This window comes from Dryas octopetala, chromosome 5 (genome assembly GCF_963921425.1).
Source record: "Dryas octopetala chromosome 5, drDryOcto1.1, whole genome shotgun sequence".
Classification (NCBI taxonomy): domain Eukaryota; kingdom Viridiplantae; phylum Streptophyta; class Magnoliopsida; order Rosales; family Rosaceae; genus Dryas; species Dryas octopetala.
The window spans coordinates 21,090,896-21,114,952 of NC_141370.1; the positions used below are offsets into that span (position 1 = coordinate 21,090,896).

General features: G+C 36.0%; 2 protein-coding genes, 1 long non-coding RNA gene and 1 pseudogene across 3 annotated transcripts; 2 read left to right on the top strand and 2 right to left on the bottom strand.

Moving 5' to 3' along the window:
• Positions 1 to 578: 578 nt before the first annotated feature.
• LOC147285659 (serine/threonine-protein kinase PBL35-like) lies at positions 579 to 4,298 on the bottom strand. The gene is made up of 6 exons (XM_086245514.1): positions 3,923 to 4,298; positions 2,630 to 2,952; positions 2,389 to 2,524; positions 1,818 to 1,951; positions 1,621 to 1,744; positions 579 to 1,366 (listed from the first exon to the last, which is right to left on the bottom strand). Exons 1-6 carry the CDS (start codon positions 4,041 to 4,043, stop codon positions 912 to 914), a joined length of 1,293 nt encoding a protein of 430 aa, XP_086101640.1. The 5' UTR covers positions 4,044 to 4,298; the 3' UTR covers positions 579 to 911.
• A 3,532-nt stretch (positions 4,299 to 7,830) lies between these two features.
• Positions 7,831 to 10,683, top strand: LOC147285660 (Ubiquitin system component Cue protein). The gene is made up of 5 exons (XM_086245515.1): positions 7,831 to 8,430; positions 8,973 to 9,108; positions 9,443 to 9,663; positions 9,847 to 10,020; positions 10,337 to 10,683. The coding sequence occupies exons 1-5, from the start codon at positions 8,242 to 8,244 to the stop codon at positions 10,421 to 10,423; spliced, it is 807 nt and encodes a 268-aa protein (XP_086101641.1). The 5' UTR covers positions 7,831 to 8,241; the 3' UTR covers positions 10,424 to 10,683.
• Positions 10,684 to 11,240: 557 nt separating this feature from the next.
• LOC147285661 (calmodulin-like protein 3 pseudogene) lies at positions 11,241 to 12,617 on the bottom strand (annotated as a pseudogene).
• A 7,213-nt stretch (positions 12,618 to 19,830) lies between these two features.
• LOC147285662 (uncharacterized) lies at positions 19,831 to 20,893 on the top strand. Its single transcript, XR_015122402.1, has 2 exons — positions 19,831 to 20,292; positions 20,509 to 20,893. It is a non-coding gene; the product is annotated as an uncharacterized LOC147285662 (long non-coding RNA).
• The last annotated feature ends 3,164 nt before the right edge of the window (positions 20,894 to 24,057 follow it).

A 24,057-nucleotide genomic window follows, 5' to 3' on the forward strand; every position in this document is an offset into this window, starting at 1 on the left:
GATTGTGTAACTGCCAATTGGGTTGTAGACTTGTAGTGATGGGTGAAATATCTGTCAAGAAAAAAGTCACTTTACAATGCTTTAGATGGTATGCTGCTATGACTAGATATATAGCTAGGTAGCCCTCTCACCTGTTACTTGCTAGCTAGAAAGCTTCACTGTATCCTTTCCTTTTTACAAGGGAACAAGTTAAAGCTAGAAAAGATTTTAGTTAAAGGGGATATCAAAAACAGTCAATTTTCCAAATGCTTATGTCATAGAAATTTATGCGCAGAATAAAGAAAGACATGCATGCTTTGCAACTTTGTAGAAAGTATATGTGCTCAAGAAACATGATGGTAGCTTGTCTTAGGTATATATGACCTGGCTAGATGCAAAGGTTTTATAGGGAAAGCTCGGAACCAGGTTGTGTAGTGCCCCATAATTCACCACTGATTTGGGTTCAGACTGAATTTGGGGAATACACAACATGTAGTTGAACAACAGAATATATTGCATATTGGAAACGTTATAAATTTTGTTAGCAAAAAAGGGAATGCGTTATTTGATAACAGAATCTGCAGAATGGAAAAGATTAAAAAAAAAACTGCAGTTTTAAAATTTCAAAGCAACTGACAATCTTCGAAACAAGAGGTTTTATCTAATTACAAGATATATCTCAATTGAAACATAGGCAAATCGTGACATCGTTCCAATTTCCAAAGTGATGGTTAGCTCCCTAATGCAGGGGTTTAAGGAAAAGGATCTCATGCATCTTTCCTCTTCCATTGTCCCTTTGGCTCTGGAAAACTTCATACACCCCAAAGTTACACAAGCATGAAAAATTGTCCTCACACTACCCATTTAACAAAGGCAGTACCTTTGTTTCATTCAAAATAGTTGAGTCAGTCAAGGAAAGGGTTGACCGCCCATCATCTGCGTTGCTGCTTGCCAGTATTTAATGGAGAATCTCTGATGCTTTTAGATTGGCTGTAGGTGAGCTGGTGAGTTCCATCAGGTTTCTTCTTGCGTCTTCCTTGTTGAGATAACCGAGAGTGATGAGATAAGATAGCGAGGTCATTAAGAGCTTGCAATGGAGTAAGAATCCTCACAACTTCATCCATTGTAGGGCGGGATTTCGGGTCCCTACTAAGGCAGCTGTAAGCCAACTGTGAGACTTTCTGTACCCCTTTAATGGAGTAATTCAATTCCAAGCGTGGATCCACTAGGAGGGAAAGCTTTCGCTTGTCAGCTAAATGTGGCCGAGCCCAGGCAACAAGGTTTTGCTCCCCACTAGGGCGTTTCTTGTCCATTGATCTTCTTCCTGTTAAAATCTCAAGTAAAACGACGCCAAAGCTGTAAACATCACTTTTAGATGTCAAGTGTCCTGGAAAATGAAGGAAACAAAAATTGTACTTGTTAGATCTCAAATTTCTTATGAAACAAGAAACTCAATATGAATATCTTTTTAAGATTTGAACTCTGAAGCATCTGTTTCAGTGTTTCCAAGTATCTGGATGCGAAAAACTTCAATTTCCCATAGGACATACGTGAACCACTAATTCTCACAGAAGGCTTGTACTGTATCTCAGAGTTTAAAAAGCTCCAATTATTTTAAACTATCGGCGATGACTTTTTTACCTGTCATTACATACTCTGGAGCAGCATAGCCATATGTTCCAACAACCCTGGTAGAAACATGTGTTTTGTCCCCCTGAGGCCCAGCTTTCGCCAAACCAAAATCTGAAAGCTTTGCATTGTATTCCTACAAAGAAAACCCAATCTGTTGAATCATTTAAGCAAAGGAATCAACATTGTTAATACCATTAAGCACCTACCGAATCAAGCAAGATGTTGGATGTCTTAAAATCTCTATAAATGACTGGTTCTGGACCATTATGGAGAAAGGCCAATCCTTTTGCCGCACCAAGTGCAATCTTAATCCTATTGGACCATGGTAGAGGTATAGTCCCTTCAAAATTTTTGAAAAGTCAGCATCTATATCATATAAAAGTACGAATTAAATCATTAGTAGAAGCAAATTGCTAAAGGTGATGGCAAAAGAAAGATGCTGCAGTAAGGCACTAATCTTTGGTGTACATTAGATAAAAAAGTATTAGGTTGCAGTAATACATTAGAACTGAATTTGTATTAGGTAATAGAACTTAGAAACACCCATCAAAAGATCGAAGTACATTCAGTTTTTATGTTCAGGGCAAAAATGGCCTAGTAAACAGGAAACTGAAATTCATTGTGATATTACTACTTACAAGACAAAATTTTCAATATTAAAAATGGGAAATTTATTATGCCTAACAACTCTTTTAGTGGAGAATTCCAAAATCAATCACATTACAAGAGATCTAACATAGATGGGAAGGAGGGACAGGTAAGAAAATGTTCACTCACTTCTGAAAAGATGATTTTCAAGACTCCCTCGGGTCATAAATTCATAAACGAGTAGACGCTGATCATCTTCAATGCAATACCCAATAAGCTTTACAAGATTAGGATGGTGGAGCTGTCCCAGAAAGTCGACCTCAGCCTGCATCAAAGAAATTGCCACATGTCACCCTCCCAATTTTCAGTGCCTCAAAGACAATCCTCTATCAACAATAATCTACTAACCCAAGGCATATATTCTACTAACCACCCATTCTCTATGGCCTTGGAGACCATCTGGCTTTAAGCTTTTAACTGCTACTGTAATCCCTGAACCAGGTTTTGCTGGTGCTGTCCCATTTTCCTCTATCCAACCTTTGAAGACGTATCCAAATCCGCCTTCTCCAAGAATGCTATCAGGTCTGAAGTTCCCGGTTGCAGCTTTTAGCTCCTGAAAAGTAAATTGGAGCAACTGGCGAGTGAACTTCTCCTCATCTGATGGTGGTGGATTGGGAGTGTCAGAGGATAGTTGAGCTTCATTAGGGGGCAAGAGGTCCCTATTGCTAGCGTTAAGATATCTGGTTTCCGTTGCTGTAACAACAGAATGAGTGTTAGCCAAAACTGAGCTGTAACAATCACACAACTCTTTTTATTGCTTGATTTAGACATTTTAACAAAGAACATCAAAATACAATTTTTGCAGAGATAGATCATTTTCAACCAATATTCCAAGAGGACTGAACTTATGCAGCCAAATTGAGATAAAAGAGATTATTAAAAGGGGGAAAACCTGAAAACTCAAATTTTGCAGATATTTGGGAAACTAATGACATATCAAGTGGTATGAAGCCTACGTCCAATTCATAAAGATTAAAACTTTGGTTTCCCATCAACCAAAGAAGAGTATTTATGGTGGGGGCTTGTAGCTTCAGTGATGGAGAGCATTTACCCACAACCTAGGCCACAGTTCAAATCCCCCCCTTCCCCTTTGGCCTGCTTTGTACCAAAAAAGAAGAGTATTTATGCATCCATCAGAAGGAACCAGCCCACCAGGTATAAATCACTCTCATAATCTTCAGCTGAGAATGAAATAGAGGCAAAAAAATGATGACAATCTTTGGTGTCTAGAGCACAGGCTAGCCGATCTTAGAGAGAACTGGCAGAAACCAAGTTTGAGATCTGTAGTCTAAATTACAACTACATCATGATTCCCCAATACAAATAAGACTGCAGAGACTGTTCTGAACCACAAAATTTTGAAACTGTCCAGAGAAAAAAAAAAAAAAAAAAAGGGAGGAAAACTGAGGATAGAATCACTCCCAGATGAAAAGAACACTAGAGCTGTATTGAATTGTTTGTAAAATTCATAGAGAGAGACAGAGAGAGCGTGCAGTATCAAAGTCTGGGAGAAATTGAAGACAGTGCACACCCATAAGAAATGGAGCATTCTGAGACAATTAGATCAATCTTTAAGATTCAAACACTTTAAGAAAACCCATAAACTGAAAAATTTCACAATGAAAACACAAGCTGTTAGCTGGACATGTTATTATAACAATACCTGCATCATAAACAAGACTAGTACGAGGGATAGTGTTAGCAGAGTCTCTGGAAGCAGAGGACTTGCAGGCACCACTAACGCCGCGTTTGAGGACAGCCCAGCACCCACACTTGTTGTCCATGGCTCTTTGAAGGTCTTAGCTTTCATGGGTTGTCAGCAAAATTGCATGGGATGTGAGGGAACAGAGACAGATTAACCATGCTTATGGATGTAAAGAGGAGGAAATAAGAGTGGTGGTATAGAGAAGAAAAAAAGAGAGAGGGGAATATGTGTTGGTTTTTTTGGTGTTGGTGTTGCTGCTGCTGTTGGAGATTGCAGACATCATCATCGCCATCATCGCAGTGTGTACAAAAAGAACTTTTTTGCCACCACCTTTTGTGTGGGGGATGCTCTCTCTCTCTCTCTCTCTCTCTCTCTCTCTCTCTCTCTCTCTCTCTCTCTCTCTCTCTCTCTCTCTCTCTCTCCTCACTTGAGAAAATTACCAAAAATTACCAATCTAGCAACTGTTTAGTTTTGGCAATCAAGTGAAACCCATCATGTCTTTTGAGAGAATAGTGTATTAGTGTTGGATATCTCAAAATGCTATCCTTGATGAACTATATGCATGTTTGTAAATTAATAAGAAATGGCATGCTAAAAGAACTTCTAATAACACTTTTTATATATATCCAAAAGAACTTCTAATAACACGAAAAAATATTTATCTGGGTTTTATTTATATATATATATAAATTATTTATCTGAATAGCTAGTGGGTAAAAATAAATAATTTTAAACACGAAAAAAAAAATTAGGTGACATAAAGTAAATTAACATCATAACTAAGATATGTTTTAATGTTTTTTTTTTCCCTTTATGAAAATGTGAACCTAGAACTTCTACTCTCATTTCATACATCTCAAACCAATTACTACTTCAATTAAAGCTCATAAACTGATGCTCCAAACAACCATCTTGATTTCAAAGAGACGGGAGAACAAAGCAGGTTGTTGTAGTAGTAATATTTCCCATAATATCATTTCTGATTTCTTCATTACCTAAGAAAAGGAGTAATAAATTTGGGGACCCTTTGCCTTTGACTAAATTTTATGCATGATTGATGCAAAATTGTTTCATGTAGATTGACTCACGAGGCCTGACAGAATTCTGAATAATATGTATTGCAGATGAAGGGTGCCAATGTCAATGTCATTGGCACCTAAGCAGAGACTTCTTTCCTTACAAGGAGCTTGTAATATGTAAAAATTAATCTCTAAAAGCTTTCCCAATAAAGGGTCAAATTAGTAAGTGCCCTTAGATAAACAATTGTTGCTTGTATTATTGTTTGGTCAAAACTAATAGAAAGACAGTCAAGAGCATATTTGAGTGCAATCCCATCATTCTCTCTCAAATGGCAGTGTAGATATATTCCTAGCTATATGGGATTGGGTGGTTAATTAAGAGGCTTATCATAGGTGGGTTTTTCTTGAAGGGCCTTTTTAAAGGGAAGAAAGAAAGAGAGAGTGAGTGGGGGAGGAGGGGAAGGGGGTGCTTGGTGAGAGGTCATTTCATCAACCAACCAACCATAAAACAAAATTGTATTCTATGATGCTTTGGCTGATGAAGAAAAGCAATACGAGATCATATTCCTTTTCCTCTACACTGTGCCTTGCAACTTGACAAAGGCCTTGTTGGAAAGGGGTTATACCCATTGCCCCCACTAAGTGTGTGGGTCTTACTGTAGGCCCCACCAGAGAGAGAGAGAGGACACTAACCACTGACTAGTGCAGCCCACTCAAGATCATCATATGGGCAAACAAGATATCCTATTTCAGAGGTATAAAGTTACCCAGCCCTAAATTGGTGTGGGAGAAACTAGAAAGATGATCAAGATGTCTTGAAATTAATGCTTTCGGAGTAACAAATATATATATGCACTGCATTGCGAATATACCAAGCCCTTTTTGAATTGGACTTACTTGGTAACTAGGTAACTAGGTACCCATTGGGCAACATGTAGGATCAGGCATATTCATGCATATGATCGATCAGGCTCTATCAGATCTCATGTACCTTACCCAAAACTAGCTAGGTTATAACCTAACAAGATCCATCAACCATATTCAGTAATAGGGTATGTTTTAAAGTGATCAAATTTATTTGGGCACTACCTGAAAACCTTCCTGTTGATATGTATAAACAGCTAGCACCCCAAACAGAGAACCACTTGTACGTGCAACCTGCATATATGGTTAATTCCATGTGCATGTATCATATATGTTAGTATCATCAACATCAACATCATCATCCTTGGAACTATTTAAACAATTAGGTGCCATTGATGGATAGGTGATGCGAAGCTGCAGCTTCTTGACTAGTTAGTTTCCACCACATGATCTCAGTTTGAAAAGCCAAAAACCAACTGGGTGTGATTGCAGGACAAGCTAGACCCATCATCACTTCGTCTGAGTGGAGGTTGGTAGCATCTTTTGGGCCACTCTATTTTAGACCCAATTTTATATATTGCTTGCACTTTTTTTGTTTCAATGATACTAGTTTGCCTCCGAGCCTCAAAGCAAAACCATGGGAATGGGAACCATGAATATATGAAACACTTGAAACACATATTATGCACCAAATTTATATCATTCTATGTTGTCTTGCTAAACAATCTAATATATTATCTTGTCAAACGCCACAATTATGCTTGCAATTATAGTGATTGAAATAAAATTATTTAGACATATCTTAATCGATCATTTTATGTTTCATTTCTTTAACAGAGGTGAGACTCACCTGTGTCCCACAACATTAGAGAGAGAGTCTAATAGCATTATTTTACTCAATTGATTCGGGAAGCATGAGTTGGTTGGGCCTCCAGAGACATCTACCTTATGTTGTGTCTATGAAAATCAAATTGGGTTGGATGCAAATACACATGGGCTTGGGCTCAGTCATGTCCCCCACATTCGATTTAGTCGGGTTGGGCCTAAATGAGTCCAATCTTCCTTCCTAGCCCACCCAAAAATATTTTTAAAAAAAAAAATGGTACTATTCCTATCCCTCAATATTATTTTCCAACCCACCTTATTTCCACACCCTCCATTGAATTTTAAAATTTTTTAATCTACTTATCTCACCCCCCATTATTCCAAAATTGCCCCAAGCATTTCTCCTTCCTTTTCTTTCTTTCTCTGACCTAACACTAATCCTAAACTTAGAAAAATAAAAAATAAAAAACTAACATGACATCAGCAAAAAAATCTACACGAGTTTTGCACAAATTACCAATTAACGAAGTTCTAATCTATAATCCTAGTTAGCAACCCCTAGAAAGTATAAATTAGTTTCTTATACTAATCATCACTTATTTGTCATATATATATATACATTCTAAATGGGTTGGATAATAATATGGATATTAAGAGCACTCGTTGTGCTTAGTTTTATAAAGAATCAAGTATTTTAACTATGTTCGGAAAATTTATGTACATGCAAAATTTTGATATTGAATATCGCAACTTTAATCTTTTTTTTTTTTAGTAAATTGTAATTGTAATTTATATATTTAAGATATTATGATTCTGAAATATATAGTCAATTTTTAAGATAATTGATAAGTGTGTAGGAGTGCTGCAATGTCATGGAAGATGGGTTGCCATGGCAATCCAACATGACAGTTTGAGTTTTTTTTGTTTTTTTAGCGTGTCTTTTTTAGTAATTATTTTTTTAACAAAAGAAGAGGTGGGAAAATAGAATTGGTGGGTGGGAATAGTACCACTCAAAAAAAAAAAATTATTGACTCGCAAACCAGGGCGGCACCAATTCCTTGAACAACACCAACAATAAACTATAAAGCAACGTCAAACAAGATAAGAAACCTCAAAAAGAGTCAAAAGACTCAAAACACATCCCACCATCCAAAACCTGAAGCAAAACCCAATAGCATCCAACAAAACGTAAAAACTCCATTTCCTTCTCTGACGTGGCCTCATCCAATTGGTCGTTCCTCCTACACAGCCGTTACACGATCATCAACTCCCTGACGAGGCAAGGCCAAAAAGCCATGGAGGAAAGCAAAGCATTCAGACTCAGACACACAGACAGAGCCGATTAAATGCTAGAGAGAATTCTTCATCTCCCAACAAAATCAATTAATTATAACAAATAGAAATAGAAATAGTTGAAAAATAGGTTGAAGGGAGTCCGATCTGGATCGGAAAATCATCGGTGGAAGAAAATTGGGGGAATTGAGATCGAAACGGTGCGCTGCATGAGAAGGAGGAAGGGGGGGCGGAGGCTGGAGGAAGAGGCGGCGGAGAGAGAGTGAAAGGCAAAACATGTCTGCCATCGTGTGCGGGAAGAGATCATCGATATTCGAAGAGCTGCCCTCAACGTCTCCTCCTGTCTCCTCCAAGAGAATTCGCTGTTCTTCTTCGCCAGTTCGATTTTCTCCTCCCGCTCCGACGTCGTTTGCTTCTCATTCCATCGAACACCTCAGGGCCATTTTCCCGGACATGGACAGCCAGGTTTCGATTCGTCATCTTTTTCAATTTTCGTAAATTTCAATCCCTAAAGTCGATATCTTTAGGGCTTAGTCAGCTGTTGATTTAAATTATGTTGTTGGCGTTGAAAGTTATTTTACGATAGATGAGAAAACCAAGCTCTCTCTCATAATTTAGCACAATTGTCAAACTACAAATGGAATCTTGTGCGTTTTGTTGAGTTAGTGACATGTTTATCGTTAATTTCTATGCTATATTTGTTTTGTTGCACTCAAAGATGTAATCTTTTGGCTGTGATTAAGCATATATACACATACAGATACATATGTTTGTGTGTGTGCATATATGTACAAGACGTTTCACCTGTATCATGCGGATGCATAATGCTCCTCAATGCCATTGATCGCGTTGATGATTCGTGACGTCCTGTAATTGAAACCCACATATATTTATACTGTTTTTTTTTTTTTTCTTGATGGAAGATCTCTCTATAATTTTGGAGGATGTGTATCATATGTACTCAATTAAGATGACAAAATACTAAGCATTTTGAATTGTTATCCTAGCTTTTGGAGAGAGCACTTGAAGAATGTGGTAATGATTTGGATTCAGCTATTAGAAGTTTGAATGAGCTGCGTTTAGGCTCTGCTGCAGGCAAATCTGATGTAGCATCAGAAGCAAATGTGCAGCTCCAGTCACAAGGTATGAATAGATATTTTCCTGATATTACAACTTTAACATGGGCTTCACATTTATGGATGTTTCCAGTTTACTTTTGAATGTTCTTCTGTTCCTAGACAAGGATATCTCCAAGACTCCAACCACTTTGTTTTTTTGGGTTGTAGCAGTATTTTCTTTTCCTTACGAGTTGCTTTTTCTTGGAAGTTTAATTGTTTTTTATGTTATGAAACATTCATATCACCTTCCTCAAGAATAATACTGTGATTTGTATTCAAAAAGTGAAGTTTTTGGTCCTCTTGATACTAGTTTGACACTGGCAGTTCTCTAAAGGGAGTATCTCAATATTTTGTTTCAGGTGCATTAGCAACAAATGCAGAGGCTACCGTTGCTGAGGATCCATCAGATTCCAATAATCTTCCCATGCATGGAGCAGACTGGGTGGAGCTCTTTGTTAGAGAGATGATGAGTGCCTCCAACATGGATGATGCTAAAGCTCGTGCTTCAAGAGTGCTTGAGGTCTTGGAGAAGTCCATATGTGCACGTGCAACTGCAGAGGCAGCCCAAAGCTTTCACCAGGTTTGGATGTTTTATAATTATTTGTGTTGTATATACAATGTATTTTTTTTTTGTAATACTTCTTATCTTTCCATTTTACCCGGGTCAGTTTGTTGCATAAAACCTGGGGATGTTTGAGGATGTAAAATTTTATAACGGCTGGTTTCTTTCTAAAGGCTTAGCTTTTGATTTGCCTTGGTGTAGGAAAATATGATGCTGAAGGAACAAGTGGAAGCTCTTATTCAGGAAAATACAATCCTAAAGCGAGCTGTATCTACTCAGCATGAACGTCAGAAAGAATACGAAGATAGAGGCCAGGAATTGCAGAATCTGAAGCAACTGGTGTCCCAGTATCAGGAACAGTTGAGAACACTCGAGGTTGTGCTCATATACCTATTAACTTTGGAACAGTTTATACAATCGTATACTTGGATGTAGGTTGGGCCTGTTCTCTGTGTCAACTACTACAAGACTGCTCTTATTTATATTTCTCTCCCCTAGGGAGAAAATGACATGAAAATGTCGCCTTTATAAAAGCTGCTCATCTACATAATTCCCTTGCTACCTTGTTCATTTAGATTTGATTCTTGCTTCTTAATAGTCATTGCTTGCATAAACTGTACTGTGTCTTTCTAAATTCCATGTATTCTGAATCTCTGATTACTAGTTATTTATGCTTTTGACACCATATTAGGTGAACAACTATGCACTGACAATGCACCTGAAGCAAGCTCAACAAAGCAGCTCCATCCCAGGGCGTTTTCATCCTGATGTATTCTAAAAAAAGAATCGTGGTAAATTGGTATGCAGATGGCTATATATGGAGCGGCTTTCCTCTGTTATGATGAAGACACAAATAGTTTCATTCTAATACAATGCGGAGGATTTCTTCTGGTTCCATTTGGTCCATCACTGTCTTTAATTTGGAGCAACTTTCATACCAGTCGATGTTTTCTAGATTTTATAGGACGTAACATTTAGTAATTTAATTGTATTTTATACTTTAATAAAGAGAAGATGTGCTTTAAATCTTTTCATTTTTGTCGAATTTCTCAGGTTGAATTTTTGTACATTCCATGCCATACCAATCGAGAGATTTGATCATGCCATTAGTTATCATCTTTGAATGGTATCTGATCAATCTCAAGTTTGGCTTCATAACCGTGCGACTTCATTGGGATTAAAAGCTTATGTTTTGCAAAAGATGCCTACTTGCCAAAATAGAAGGAGCTCTGCTCCAAATCCGAGCTTATGATAATTTTTGTCATAAACTTAACCTCTTTCTCCTGGGATTGCTTCAGGACGACGGCATTTTTCTGAATCGCACTATTGGGTCAACTTCTTCATGAGCATCTTTCTTAAGAAAAGAAAAAAAAAAAATATATATATATATATATATATATATATATTGGTGCCTCTGTTATAACTTATAACAATTTAAAAGTTTCACAAAGTCTTGGTGTAGGGACCAAAATACATATATAGTTTATATAGCTTTTGCTTTGAGATCGTTGTTGCTTTTGACATTTTTCTTTTCAATGCAAATGCCAACGAAGATTGTGGGTTTATTTATTGACACATATGCTTACAGCTAGCCATGAAATTTGCAATTGAGTTCATGTATACAAGGAAAAGGACAAATTGCTCACAGTAGTTGTAGTTTGAAACTATACAAAGCATTTAATGATGTAAGGCTCAAACTAAACAATTGCAAGGTAGACCGTAGACTAGACTAACCCATATTCTGATATTCATACAGCAACATGGAAAATAAAAGTACATTTCTAAAACCTTATAGGCTTAGACCATGATAGTTGGTCTGCCATGAAAAGTTAAAATAAAATACTTGAGAGAGAGAGAGAGAGAGAGGTTAGTTGAAGAGGAAGAACACCCTGCACTATTGCTCTCCTAATTTTTGTAAGGTTGTGAAATTGAGATGAAGGCTGGAAACTAAGTGTGGAGACACAAAGACTTTTTTGTTTCCTATACATCTTGGTGTGTGTGTGTGTGTGTGGGTGTGAGGAGTGAAATTAATTGTTTGTTTGAGGCAGAGTTGAAAGGCCTTACTCTGTTACTCAGCTTTGGAAAGAAGAGCTTATAGAATAGAGAGAGTGAGAGACTACTTAAAATTGATTAATGGGCTAAGAGAAGTCTTCCACCTTTCATCATCTTCTTGAACTCATCAAAATTAACCATACCATCCCCATCCCTATCAACCTTCCTCACCATCTCCTTGCAATCCTCCACCTTATTCCCCTCTCTCAACCCCAATGAACACAACACCACCCCCAACTCCTCCACTGAAATCAACCCATCTTTGTCCTTATCAAACACACCAAAAGCCTCCTTCAATTCCTCCTCTTCCTCCTCCTCTCTACTAACCTCTTGAGAACGCATCATCATGGACTGACACAGCAAGCAGAACTCGTCAAAGTCGATCAACCCATCTCCATTTGCATCCACTTTCATCACCATTTCTTCCACCTCCTTGTCGCTCATGAAGATCCTGATGTTCTTCAGCGACTCTTTCAGCTCTTGCTTTGTTATGAACCCATCACTGTTCTTGTCGAAGGTAGCAAACACTTGTTTAAGCTCAGCTGACCCCTCTGCTCTGTTTTGGGAGCTACCAGTATTCCTTTGTTTGTCGTTGGGAGAAGGTGGAGTGGTAGTAGTGGAAGTGGAGGTGGAGGTGGCTTGAAACAGAGACTGAAACCATGCAAGGAACTTGTTGGTGGGGAAATAGAATAAAATATTAATAAGGCCAGCAAGAAACAGAACTGCTAGCAACAGTATGCTGGTTAACACCATTTTTGTTTTATCTTGGAGATCCACAACAACCAACAAGAAAAAGATAAGAAGGAGAAGAAGAACAAGAGGAGGAACAAATTGAGGGGCAAAGAGAACTTTGTCTTCTTATCGAATCCTTTGTGACTTCAAAAGCTTTGAAGACTCCATTTGGGTTTACGCGGTTTTTGGTCAGCTTTTGATCCCACAAAACCGCGTCGAATTAGAAAATAAGCAAAATATTATACATACAAATGACATTTTTTTGTATGATTTGATATGTCACGTGACTACTTAGACATATATTTATGTAGTGCTAAAAAAAATATTTACAAAGCTGACATGCATACTATTTGTTTAAGCAATAATACTTCACTTACTAACGTGACAGACTGACAAAATAAATGAGGTGTAAAGCAAATTTAAAAATGAATAAATGTAAAATTGTCGGTTGTAATTTTAAAGTTAGTGTAAGAGTTAAAAGACCGTTTGGGATTGCGGTAGAGTACTCAAAAGATACTGTGTGACAATTTTTAATCACCTAGAGCAGTTTTGGTATTTGGTAAAAAAATAAAAAATTGTTTTTTCCCACAATTATCAACTCCCCACAGCAAAAATAGAAAGCAGGTTTCTAGGTGCTTTTGAAAACTGTAATGACTCACAACAATAATGAATATTTTATTCTACCCATAATACTCTTATTGATTTCTATAATTTTTAAACAATATGTTCATTGTTAGTTATATTTTATATTGTGATAATTAATTATGATATTTTATTTATACGATTAAAATTATAATATACCTAAAAAAATAATAGGCATACTTATTTAATAATGTTGTTCTTAGAAAATTAATGCTAATAAAAATTTGTAGTCAAAAATTTCAAAAACAAGTAAAAAAACAATTTATTTTTACCAAACAAATAAGTGAAATGCATTTTCAGCATTATGTCAATTTTAGTAATTATACATTTGAAAACATAGTTTACCAAATACTCAACTGTTTTACTTTACAGCTGACTTTACTTCACAACTGTTTTTTCTCACAGCAATACCAAACTAGCCCTTAGTAGCTCTAGGCTCTAGTACTAGTCTTTTTCAATATATGTAAAGTAATACATTGAATTTAAGTTGAAAATTTAAAGATTTATTTGTTTATTTGTTTTTTCAGATCTTTGGTGGCATTAAATTTAGAGTTGGTTTAGAAATTTAGGGGGTCGAAGTCATATCATAAAAGTTGAGTTTTTTCAACCCCTCATATACATTCACATAATTTTTTTTTTTTAATTAGACTTCTTATTTTTAGATTGAAGCTTAAATTTTTTATTTTTTTTACATTACTTGAACCTCTGGTTAATCTCTCCAAAACTGGTCCTCATTAAATCATGCACGTAATTGTAAGGTTTTACATTTTGGTTATGTGATATAATTAAACAGAATTAGATACAAGACAGTATGACACTGTCGGCACTTGAATTAATGTGTGGAGCAAAATGATGTGTATGTTGTACTATTCCACCCTATATAGCAAGCACGACAAGCAGTATTTTTGCCCCACCTCCTTCCCAAAACACCATTAATTGAGGGTCTAGTTGTCCTATATTGCAGGTAAAGCATTGAACCAAATTGAACCAATAATACCAATCATATATAGCTAGCTGTTAAGAGAGTGATAGTGAGAGAGACAGAGAGATCGAGAGAATGGTTGATGACCTGGCTTGTACTTTAGTGGAAGGGTTTAAAAATGTTCCAAATTAATAAATCAATGTTGGTGGTGGAGTGTAACAGTAATGTAGAATTTCCTCTCTGTTTGTGCTTTGTGCTTTGTGCTTTTAGCTAGAAAGCAAAAACTCTATGGAAGTGGGAATTTTTATGGAACACCATATTGGGTCAAAAGTCGTTAAATATATATGATCATAACTCGCTTTATTATAGCATATACCTTGCTTTGTTGCACTGGTTTATTGACCATAACTTCTAGGAAACGATCCCAAGAATCTGATTCTCATCACTTAATCAAGATAGTTTCACAAAAAAGAACAAGTCTTTAATTTCATTGAGAAAGTGCTAGCTACCTATCTACCAAAGTAACCAAAGTATATATGTTGGGGATGTTATTTTTAATATTAATTTTCCAATACAAGATTTCTCAAACCAGTTTTGGACAACAATACATGATGCGAAGTTCCACTTCATTAACCAAAAAGAAAAAAGAAATCTTAACAGAAAGCCCGGCCAGTAGTCCTGAAGCCGCCCAGTATCAACCGTCAGAACCAATTGGACTTGAAACTCCACACAATCTAAAGGGCCAAGTACTTGGACTGAGCCCATCAGTGAAATAACTCCACAGTGGCCCAACTCTCCAGTCATTTATTTTTTGTTCAAATAGTTTTGAATTATCAAGATTAATAATGTTTGGTATGAGACCAGGAGAAGAAAAGGATGCAGAGGAGCAGTGGGCCAACTGGGCCTAGACCCTGACCAACACATGTAGAAGAATATAATACATAGCCAAATTTTTTTGGAGATACTTTCCTTTTGCAAGTTTAATATACAGTTCAATTAATCATGGATTTAAAATGAAATTGAAGGATAATTAAAGTTTAATATTAGGTCCCAGCTGAATCAGCTGATCCCTCCCAAAATGTAGTTGGCCAATCAGACAAGTCCAACAACTATGGGGCTAGAGATGGGCCTGAAGATAAGGATTTCATTGTTTGCATGAGCCCCATCTGCAAAAACTCTTTTAAGGCTTTGTCACGCATCTTTGTGGAATTATGTAACAGGTACATGTGTTGGTGCTCTAGCTCAGACTGCGCAGTCTCTATCACCTGTTCATTTTTATTTACACAACCATGAGTGTTTGTGTGTGTGTGTGAAAAACAAGAATACAATGTCTCCCATGTGTGTAGAGTTTTCGATTTGTTTAACAAATGGGAGAGCTGCTGTGCTAGGTAGCTAGGTAGCTAGGTAGCTGCTAGATTTGAAATGAAAATCAAAACTGCATGCATGCATGCATCATGCATGTGATGATGGATCGATCATTATTGAGGTTTGGGCCCATTTTTTATATATAAGACTGTTGGTTCAGTTCAAGTGGTGGGCCCATCCTAGTGCTGTTCAAAATTTGCCTCCCTCAAAACAGAGAATCAAATAAGATGCAATGTGCAAATAATGGAAAATATCAAATATGCAATTCTTGATATAATAATATAATATGTTGAGGCTGTAATGTAATGTTATGTTTTAGGGGTTTAAATTTGTAGTGTATATAACAGGCTGTTGAGTGACCCCATGACAATGACCAGAGACCATCTCAAGCATACAGACAAACTTACCCTGCCTACTACACCTTCAATCCCGTCCCGTTCCTACGTACGCTTTATTCCTCTCCAAGGGATAATCACATGCACCTAGCTATTACTTCCCCACCCCCATTCCCATGTCCCCACCTCTACACCTTATCCCTCTTCCATTGGCTAATACCCTAATTCCACATGATGCACTTTAATTCACTCTAATTCTTGTCCGTCCATCATTATTATTTAACGTTAACTTTCAACCGTCACACAAAAAATGATATGAATTCATCGATAGTTCAATATTACGTTAGAACCGAAAGCTCTCTTCAATTTGATTCTCAAAACTACCTCTCACTGGATGAGCAAAAGAGAATGATACGGTTGTTATATTGATATTCCGTACCACTGCTAGCTGCATATGTTTTTGAGGCATATGTTTTTGAGGCGATGAGGATGCTCGTGCACTTGAATTGTCATGTATCATATGACGGTATAACATTGCACAAATTCATTGATGATTTGGAATTTTGGAGCGTAGCTACTAGCTAGCTAGGGTTGTGGGTCCCTTCAATTATCACAATCTTACAATGATAACAGAACCATCTTATCATTCCCTCTGCCCTCTTTGTCCTCTCACCTCTCCCCACACGCTTGGGTGGTGGATCCATCAGCCACTCACTACCTAGCCTGCCAAACTATCATGCTCGTTTGCACACTTCATTAGTACTACAAGGACATGCACAATTTACCATTTTTATTTTATGCTTTGTATGTTTATGTATCATGCATGTATGAAAAGGAAGGAAGAATCATCATCATTTACCATGCATAGATGGCTCACTAGCTAGTAAAGAACGAGCTTAAGACCAAATGTAACTCTAAGCGTCTGGTTCTAACTTCTAACTTTTACATGAGCAAAAAATCTGATAGGTATAGTTTGTGAGTAATTACACAAGCATTAGAGTTCTAACTCTTATAAGAATGGTTAAAGTATAATTTGCCAGTAATTGCACGATATATTTGTTCAAATGCAAAGTATTGTAGTTAATAAAATTGAGTGAATTGTAATTTGTGAGTCTCTTTATCTGTAAATTTTTTAAAAAATATATTCATCATATAAAAGGAATTGGGTTTTCATTGTGGCACCTCAAGCTCTCCCTGAAACTCAAAATGATGCCACAGCTTTATGGTGTTTTTGGCCCCATTCTGTACCACACAACAGATAGATGAATGGCACAACTCAATGACCAAATGGCAGCAGTGAAAAGTATTAGAAAAAGGAGACCTACCATACTGTTCATCCTGCAAAATCAAAATAGATCGATCAATGCAAATCATACATATATATATGCAACTCTATGATATTCTTGTTTCTCGCCTCTCGGTCAATTTTCTCTCATTTACAAGGTAAGCAAGTCTGTGATCGATCTGGGTTTTTCAAATTAGGCCCAATTGGTCGTTTGTGTGGGGTCATTATTGGACATAAAGATAAAATATACCACATCGTTTATGTACGTTATGATAGCTAGCTCATGCCCCATGGCCATGGACTTGATTACAAAGTATCCAAGAGGAGTAAGACTTTTCTTTTTTGCAGTAAGATGTATTGATCAGGACATTGTGATGTGATAGATGTGACTTGAAGAATTTGTCAACAAGTATCTTGTCTTCTTTCCACTAAATTCTATATGTTGTCTCTCTATATATTATTTCTCCTTTTTTTAAATTATTATTGGGTAAATAAGTAATTGAAAACTTCCCCCCCAGAATTTTAGCCATTGCTAGGAATGTCAAATGTGTACTCGTAATTTTATTTGAATTCAAAAAATTACTCCTTTTTTTTTCACATCACTTTTTATTCTTTCGGAACTAAAAATAATAATAATAATAATAATAATGGCAAGTGTCCAAGTGACTATGTCCACAGATCATGGCACGTCTCAAAGATGCTAGTGAGAAGCGCCTTTGGCGGGACAAAAAGGGAAATGCAACAAAGGCTTCTTAACCATTTATATACAATCGAGTACGAACTTGACCCACAAACTCTCTATTTTATCTCACCAAAAAAAAAAAAAAAAACCTACATTTAAGCTTTTGTGATTAAAGACTGGTAAAACAAATATGGGTTCATCAGGATGGATGTGTTTTGACCATATCAATATCGGAAACAGAGTATTTCAATTCTAAATTAAAAAATTTCTTAAGAAAAATTGTATTCCCATTTCGATTCTAAAAAATTGGAATTTTAACATTTTATTTCAATTTTTCATTTTCAAAATTTATCTGGAGAATATTTCTCATCTTTCTTTAGTAAGAGGCATGACTTAGATTTAGGAAATGACGAACCAACCCAAATTAAAAGGATATTCGTTCAGACACCAAAATAAAAAATAAAAGAGAGGATGCCTGTTGGCTGTTGTGTACTTGTGTTGTGCTTGTTTAAAAAGATTCTTGGAAGTCTTGGCCAAAAAAAAAAGATTCTTGGAAGAGATGTATGCCACATGATATTGCTAAATAAAAGGCCCACATGGCCCACATACAACTCTAACATTAAAGCCCACAATCCGAGTGAAGATATTGAAGCAGATAAAACGGTCACAAGGATGGCCTAGGGGGAGACGCGCACACTACATAAAAATCAAACTGATGTAACCGTGGGTGAGGGGTCTGAGTTAAAAATAAAAATAAAATAAAATAAAAATTGATTAGTAATAATTTGGGCTCATGGGCCAGTTGGTGCGGGCCCATAGCCCAACACCAGCACCACTTTAACCGTTTAACACATCATCGCTGACCAGAGTGACCGCACATCATGTGATTGTAGTAGCTTATGTTATCCGACCTCCATATTGTATGTTGTGATGCACCTTATCCCATCACCAACGACATGAATTTTAAACATCAATGTCCCACAAACGTCATTCAAAAATGAAAATTGAAAGGGCCGCGAAGGTTAGGGCTACTTTTATGTATTTTTTTCTTTTTTTGTTGAATGGATGTACCCTATTTAGATTGCTACTTTATCTTGTTTTTAATGAAAAATCTCATCATCTACTACCATTCTATAATAGGTTAGAATATGACAGCACACGCACGCGTAAGGTAAGTGTTGGATTGGTTTGAAAGACAAACATAATTAAATGTGGAGAACATATTTACGTGTAAATACTTTATGTCATACAAATATATTAATGATAGAGAATTTATACCTTAGTAATAGAAAAGTATGTAAATCCGCCAAAAAAAATGTCTGCATGTTAGGCGGTGTTTGCATTGTAGAATTTTTCTTGAATGTGGTAGAAATAGTTGGGCATGCAAGAGGGAATTTTGATTTCATAATTTTTTTGCTACTATTAACTTCATTTAGTAAAATTTTTTTAATTTATTTTAAATATATTTGTCCTTTTGTTGTTTTTCAATTGAAAATGAAACATTATCAATAAAATTATATAATTATTAGTCGAGTGATATTTCTCTACACTTTTTTAAAAGAGGTGCAAGAAATACAAGATTACTATAGTCTAAATGTCTCATAAATCTTCTACATTATAAATTTTCATGAGCCCACTAGAAGATCTATATAAATACATATAAGTTGTTACAATATTGGTTCTAGCAATATTATTTCAAATGCATAAAATATCTAAAATATGGAAAATTACATTATCATGAGTGATCATGATAACATCTATTATTTACCTTTAATAATAAATATAGAAAAGAAAACATAAGGATTGGGGGACCATAAACAACCCATACCTTTAAATCCCAATAAAATAAGAAGAGATCTTGACCACATGGAGGCATGTGATCATGGGGATGGGGATGGGGATGGTGATGGTTTTGAAATATTATTCATTTCTCTTTTTGTTTCTCCTTCAAAACTATGTTAATTTGTTTCCTGTAAGTTAGCATTTCTTTATTTTATAAATATACATATATGTGTAATTTGTTTGTGACGTATTTATATATAGAAGATATACCCCACTGCGCACTCGCTAGGAAAGTAAGGCTAGCTTTTGGTGGGTAAAAATGGGTTATGAGAGAGCAGAGTGAACCAACCCTACTCACCCCACCCTCTCTCTCTCTGCTCTCTCTATAAAGCTGATAGCCTGATAGACAGATTATATACTGTAGAGTGGTCCAAGAGATGAAAGACTTTGTATGGCCATCTCCCATCTCCCAGTTCCTCATATCTCTCTCTCTCTCTCTCTCTCTCTCTCTCTCTCTCTCTCTCTCTCTCTCTCTCATACACAAAGAAAAAGTACTACTTACACTCAGTAAGTAGTATATATGTCTGTGTTACTACTGAATATGGTGCTATGGGGATGTGAGATCTGAAGATAGAGAATGAAACTTGTTCAACAAGTCCTGGTCATGCTTTTCCACAGCTTTCTTGAACTTCCTTCTCTGCTAGCAGTCTCATCTCTTTCCGAGACTAGCCCCATGGAAGCTCAAGAAAGCTGTGGGAGAAGATGACAATTCAGGGTTTAATTTTGCATATATTTGCTTAATTGCAATGTGGGTACGAGCAGTTGATCATGGATCCTTCATCTCCTGCAGGTAATTCTCTGATTTAATTTCTTACATCAAATTCTCTTAATTCCCTCATTTTATATATAATTTGTCTAAATATATTCAATTCTCTTGCAATTTGAACAGATTTGTATGAAAATGTACTTATTCTTATAATAAAATTATGAACTGTTATATGTATGTATATAGGGGGCCCCAGCTGACATAAATTTGTCTCTGTATTTTCTTTTGAATAATTAATAGGTTCTGAGAATGCAGAGTTACAATGTGGGTTTCCCTTCTCCATAAGTTTTGATATTTGGTAAGACTAAGAGGCTTGCCTGCAGCAGAAGACAAATATTAAACCCATGGACAAAAATTGAAGAACAAATTCAGTAGATATGGTGGCAGTTTCTTCCCTAAAGCTTGGTTATATCTACTGGCACACGTTTGGGCCATGCATGGGGAGGGGATGCAGAGAATGGTAATTTTTAAAATAATTATAATTAATATATATATATATTTCGTGTTGTCTGTACAATTAGTTTTAATTTTTGAAATAGAATATTAATAAATAAATAATATATATTCTGATTGATTGAATGAGTATGGTGAAAATAAAATCATGAGTTCGCGTTTGTTCAGAGAAGATTCCCTAGCTTTCCTTTTTATGATGAATGATGACACTTGTTCCTGTTAGCCTTTTGATTTTGCTTCCACATCTTCTCCTACATTTCTGTGAAAAAGGTTAAACTTTGTCCCTATCTGACATAGTTTTTTAACCACTTCCTCTCATTCTTACATCAGTGTAAATCACTTCGATCTCCTTGATTTCCTTTCTCTCTCTCTCTCTCTCTCTCTCTCTCTCTCTCTCTCTCTCTCTCTCTCTCTCTCACCCCCGTCACTTTTATGAATTTGCTCGATCTGATGCATGTTTGTACAGCAGAATAGGGTGTCATGCATTGGTTTCACCTACACAATTATGCTTCCCTTGATCCAAGACTCAAATTCAAAATCACAACATAAAAAAATAAAAAAATACTGAAATCTCTAATGTTTTCTGTTTCATTACTGCCACATGAATTTCATGAAAACTTATACAAAAGTTTGGACAATTAAGATTTCTGCAGTTATGTGTGAATGAACATTTCAGTGGTTCCAAGAAGAAAAAACGAACCAAATTTGGCATGCATTCTTATAACTATTCCTGATTGGAATGGTGGTTGAGGCTCCGGCCACTAATAGCTTCTTCTTTTTTCTTTTGGGTCTGACAATGATAGCTTCTTTCTTAATTAAGTAGTTAGAATGGACCTATATATATATTTTTTCAATTTGATTTTATTTAATTACCTGTATCTGGATAATTCATATTAATGCAACATGTTGATCGGCTGGCTTTAACTTTTGTGTTGAACACATTGCAGATATGGATATACCCTTAATTTGTTCTTATTATCATCTGTGAGAGTAAGACTGCGACTAGTTACATGTATATATATTTCTACTGTTTCAACGAAAACACTGGCTACCTACCTACCTACCTCTTGAATAATTTGAGATATATAGCACTGACAATTCGATCGGCAACTATGGTATTTGGCAAATTGCAATCAAACGCCAGATAATGGATGCAACATTATAAAATTAACAGCATATTGGGCAAATTTTATAACTGCAGCTTGCCCAATTAATAGCTTGCTAGCAATCAAAGTTACCTGTCTCTGTCAGTGTTCATCAAAAGCACCATGCTTCTTCAACTACTTCATTTCAGTTTACATGTTACTAGTGACTACTTACTACTTTCGATCTCTCACTTAATTGTTTCATTGTGGGGTTTAATTTCTAGACACAAATTCATATTTTGCAAGCTAGTGACCTTTTGTTCCAAGTTCATAACTTCCTATAATATTGTAGGGCAACAATTAGTGCATCATATATGGTGAGCGCCGTATAGGCACAAAATTTGACCATTAATTGTATTAATGAACCACTGCAAAATTAAATGGGACTCTAGCTAGCTAGTATAGGTACGTAATTAATGTAACATGCATGTTTAGAGTGGAACAAAAAAGGACGATTAATAGAGGAATTGAAGCAAGTGACGCTATATATACAAATATATAAAACGAATCCTTCTGATAAATATATACAAAGGCTCTTCCCGTGGTTGCAGTGTTAGTAGGGGTACGCGTAGGTCCACGAAAATGAGTTCAGAATAGGCCAGACAGGGAGGCCTGCATTACTCTTCTGTGCTAGTTAGCTTCAATTGATTCATATATATAAAAGAGATGTCTAATTAATTAATTAATTAATAATGATCGACTATATATATAGGCCACATTAATTTCGTTTGACCTAGTTATCAGGAACTGGGGAGTCCTCTAAGCTATTGTTTGTATATACACAGTTGCCTACAGGCTACAGCCATTAATACCCTGTGAATTAAGTGACAATGACCCATGCATTGTGTGAGTGAGGCACCATCCATAGCTATTCATGGAAGTTAATAGCGGGGTGCAAGTGGTGCAACTTAATTAAAAATAGTCAAATAATCTATTTTTCCAATATTTTAGAACGTTAGCAACTACCTACACCAAGTCAAACTGAAGAAAAATAAGAGTAAAATATTTTATTGGAAATATGTGCCTCTAGCTAATTCGTCACCATACATATTCAATATGTCATCATCACATGTTATTTTTCTAACTAATAGATATCAATTTGTCCTCATCACATAGAAACTTAATTAGTTATTAGATGAAAATTTAATGGCTAATAGAAAACAAGAAGACATTTACTTGATTGCCCTGTAAACTGTTTACATGTTAACTATATTTTCATACAATATTGACTTAAAAACGTGGTATAAGTTAATTTTTGTTAAAGCACTTAACATCAAGTGCTTAAACATTCTTGCGCACACAAACTATGTGTGTGCATATATAACATTAAACATCGCCAGCCACTTTATCAAAAAGAAAAACAAAAAGAAAAAACATTGTACCAACCAAGGAAAAGACAAGTCAAAATATTACAATCCGAAAAGAAAAAAAAAAAAGCATGAATTATTCATTACTAAAAGTTGCATGGGCCACCTCTTCACTAGGTGAGAAGTGTCAACAAGAACATTTGAATCCCGTATATCGACCCCAACAAATATAAACCACTCGTAAAATCCTCATAAATTCACATCCTTCAGTTTTCCATCCGTTTAACATAATTTGGTGTGGCATAATTAATTTGGGGAATCTTCTGGTTGTACGTTGAAATTTCATTGCAAAAGCTAAGCAGCCAAACTCTGAAATATTGGCTAACCAAATAGTACAGAATGATGTGTGATTGTGTGAAGAAATATAATATATGGAAACAGTACGTACGACATGTAAATGCATGGCCAACTGAAAGAGATATGGCATAGAGAAGCAATAATTCTGACCCCTTGTGTTTGTAATTGGGGGCCTGAAACAATGAAACAATCGTTCAAGTCACCACTGCAGTGTTATAACCTTTCACCCACCATTCAAGCAATACATATATGATCAAATCATCAAAACTTCCAAGTTTGCGTTTGACCTTTCATGATTCATATCCCAAGTGAAAGTGATCATCAACAAAGATAAATGGAAACTTTCTTGACCATTATAGGTACTGCTACATCAGGTAGACGTACGTATCAACTCTTAATTATCATCAATCTTCATCATTCTCATATTCTATACCATTATCACCAGATGTGCTCACTTAGAGTATTTAATTTGAGGGAGAATGAAGAGACAATACATCTAACTCTCGAATTTAGCAAAACGATTGATA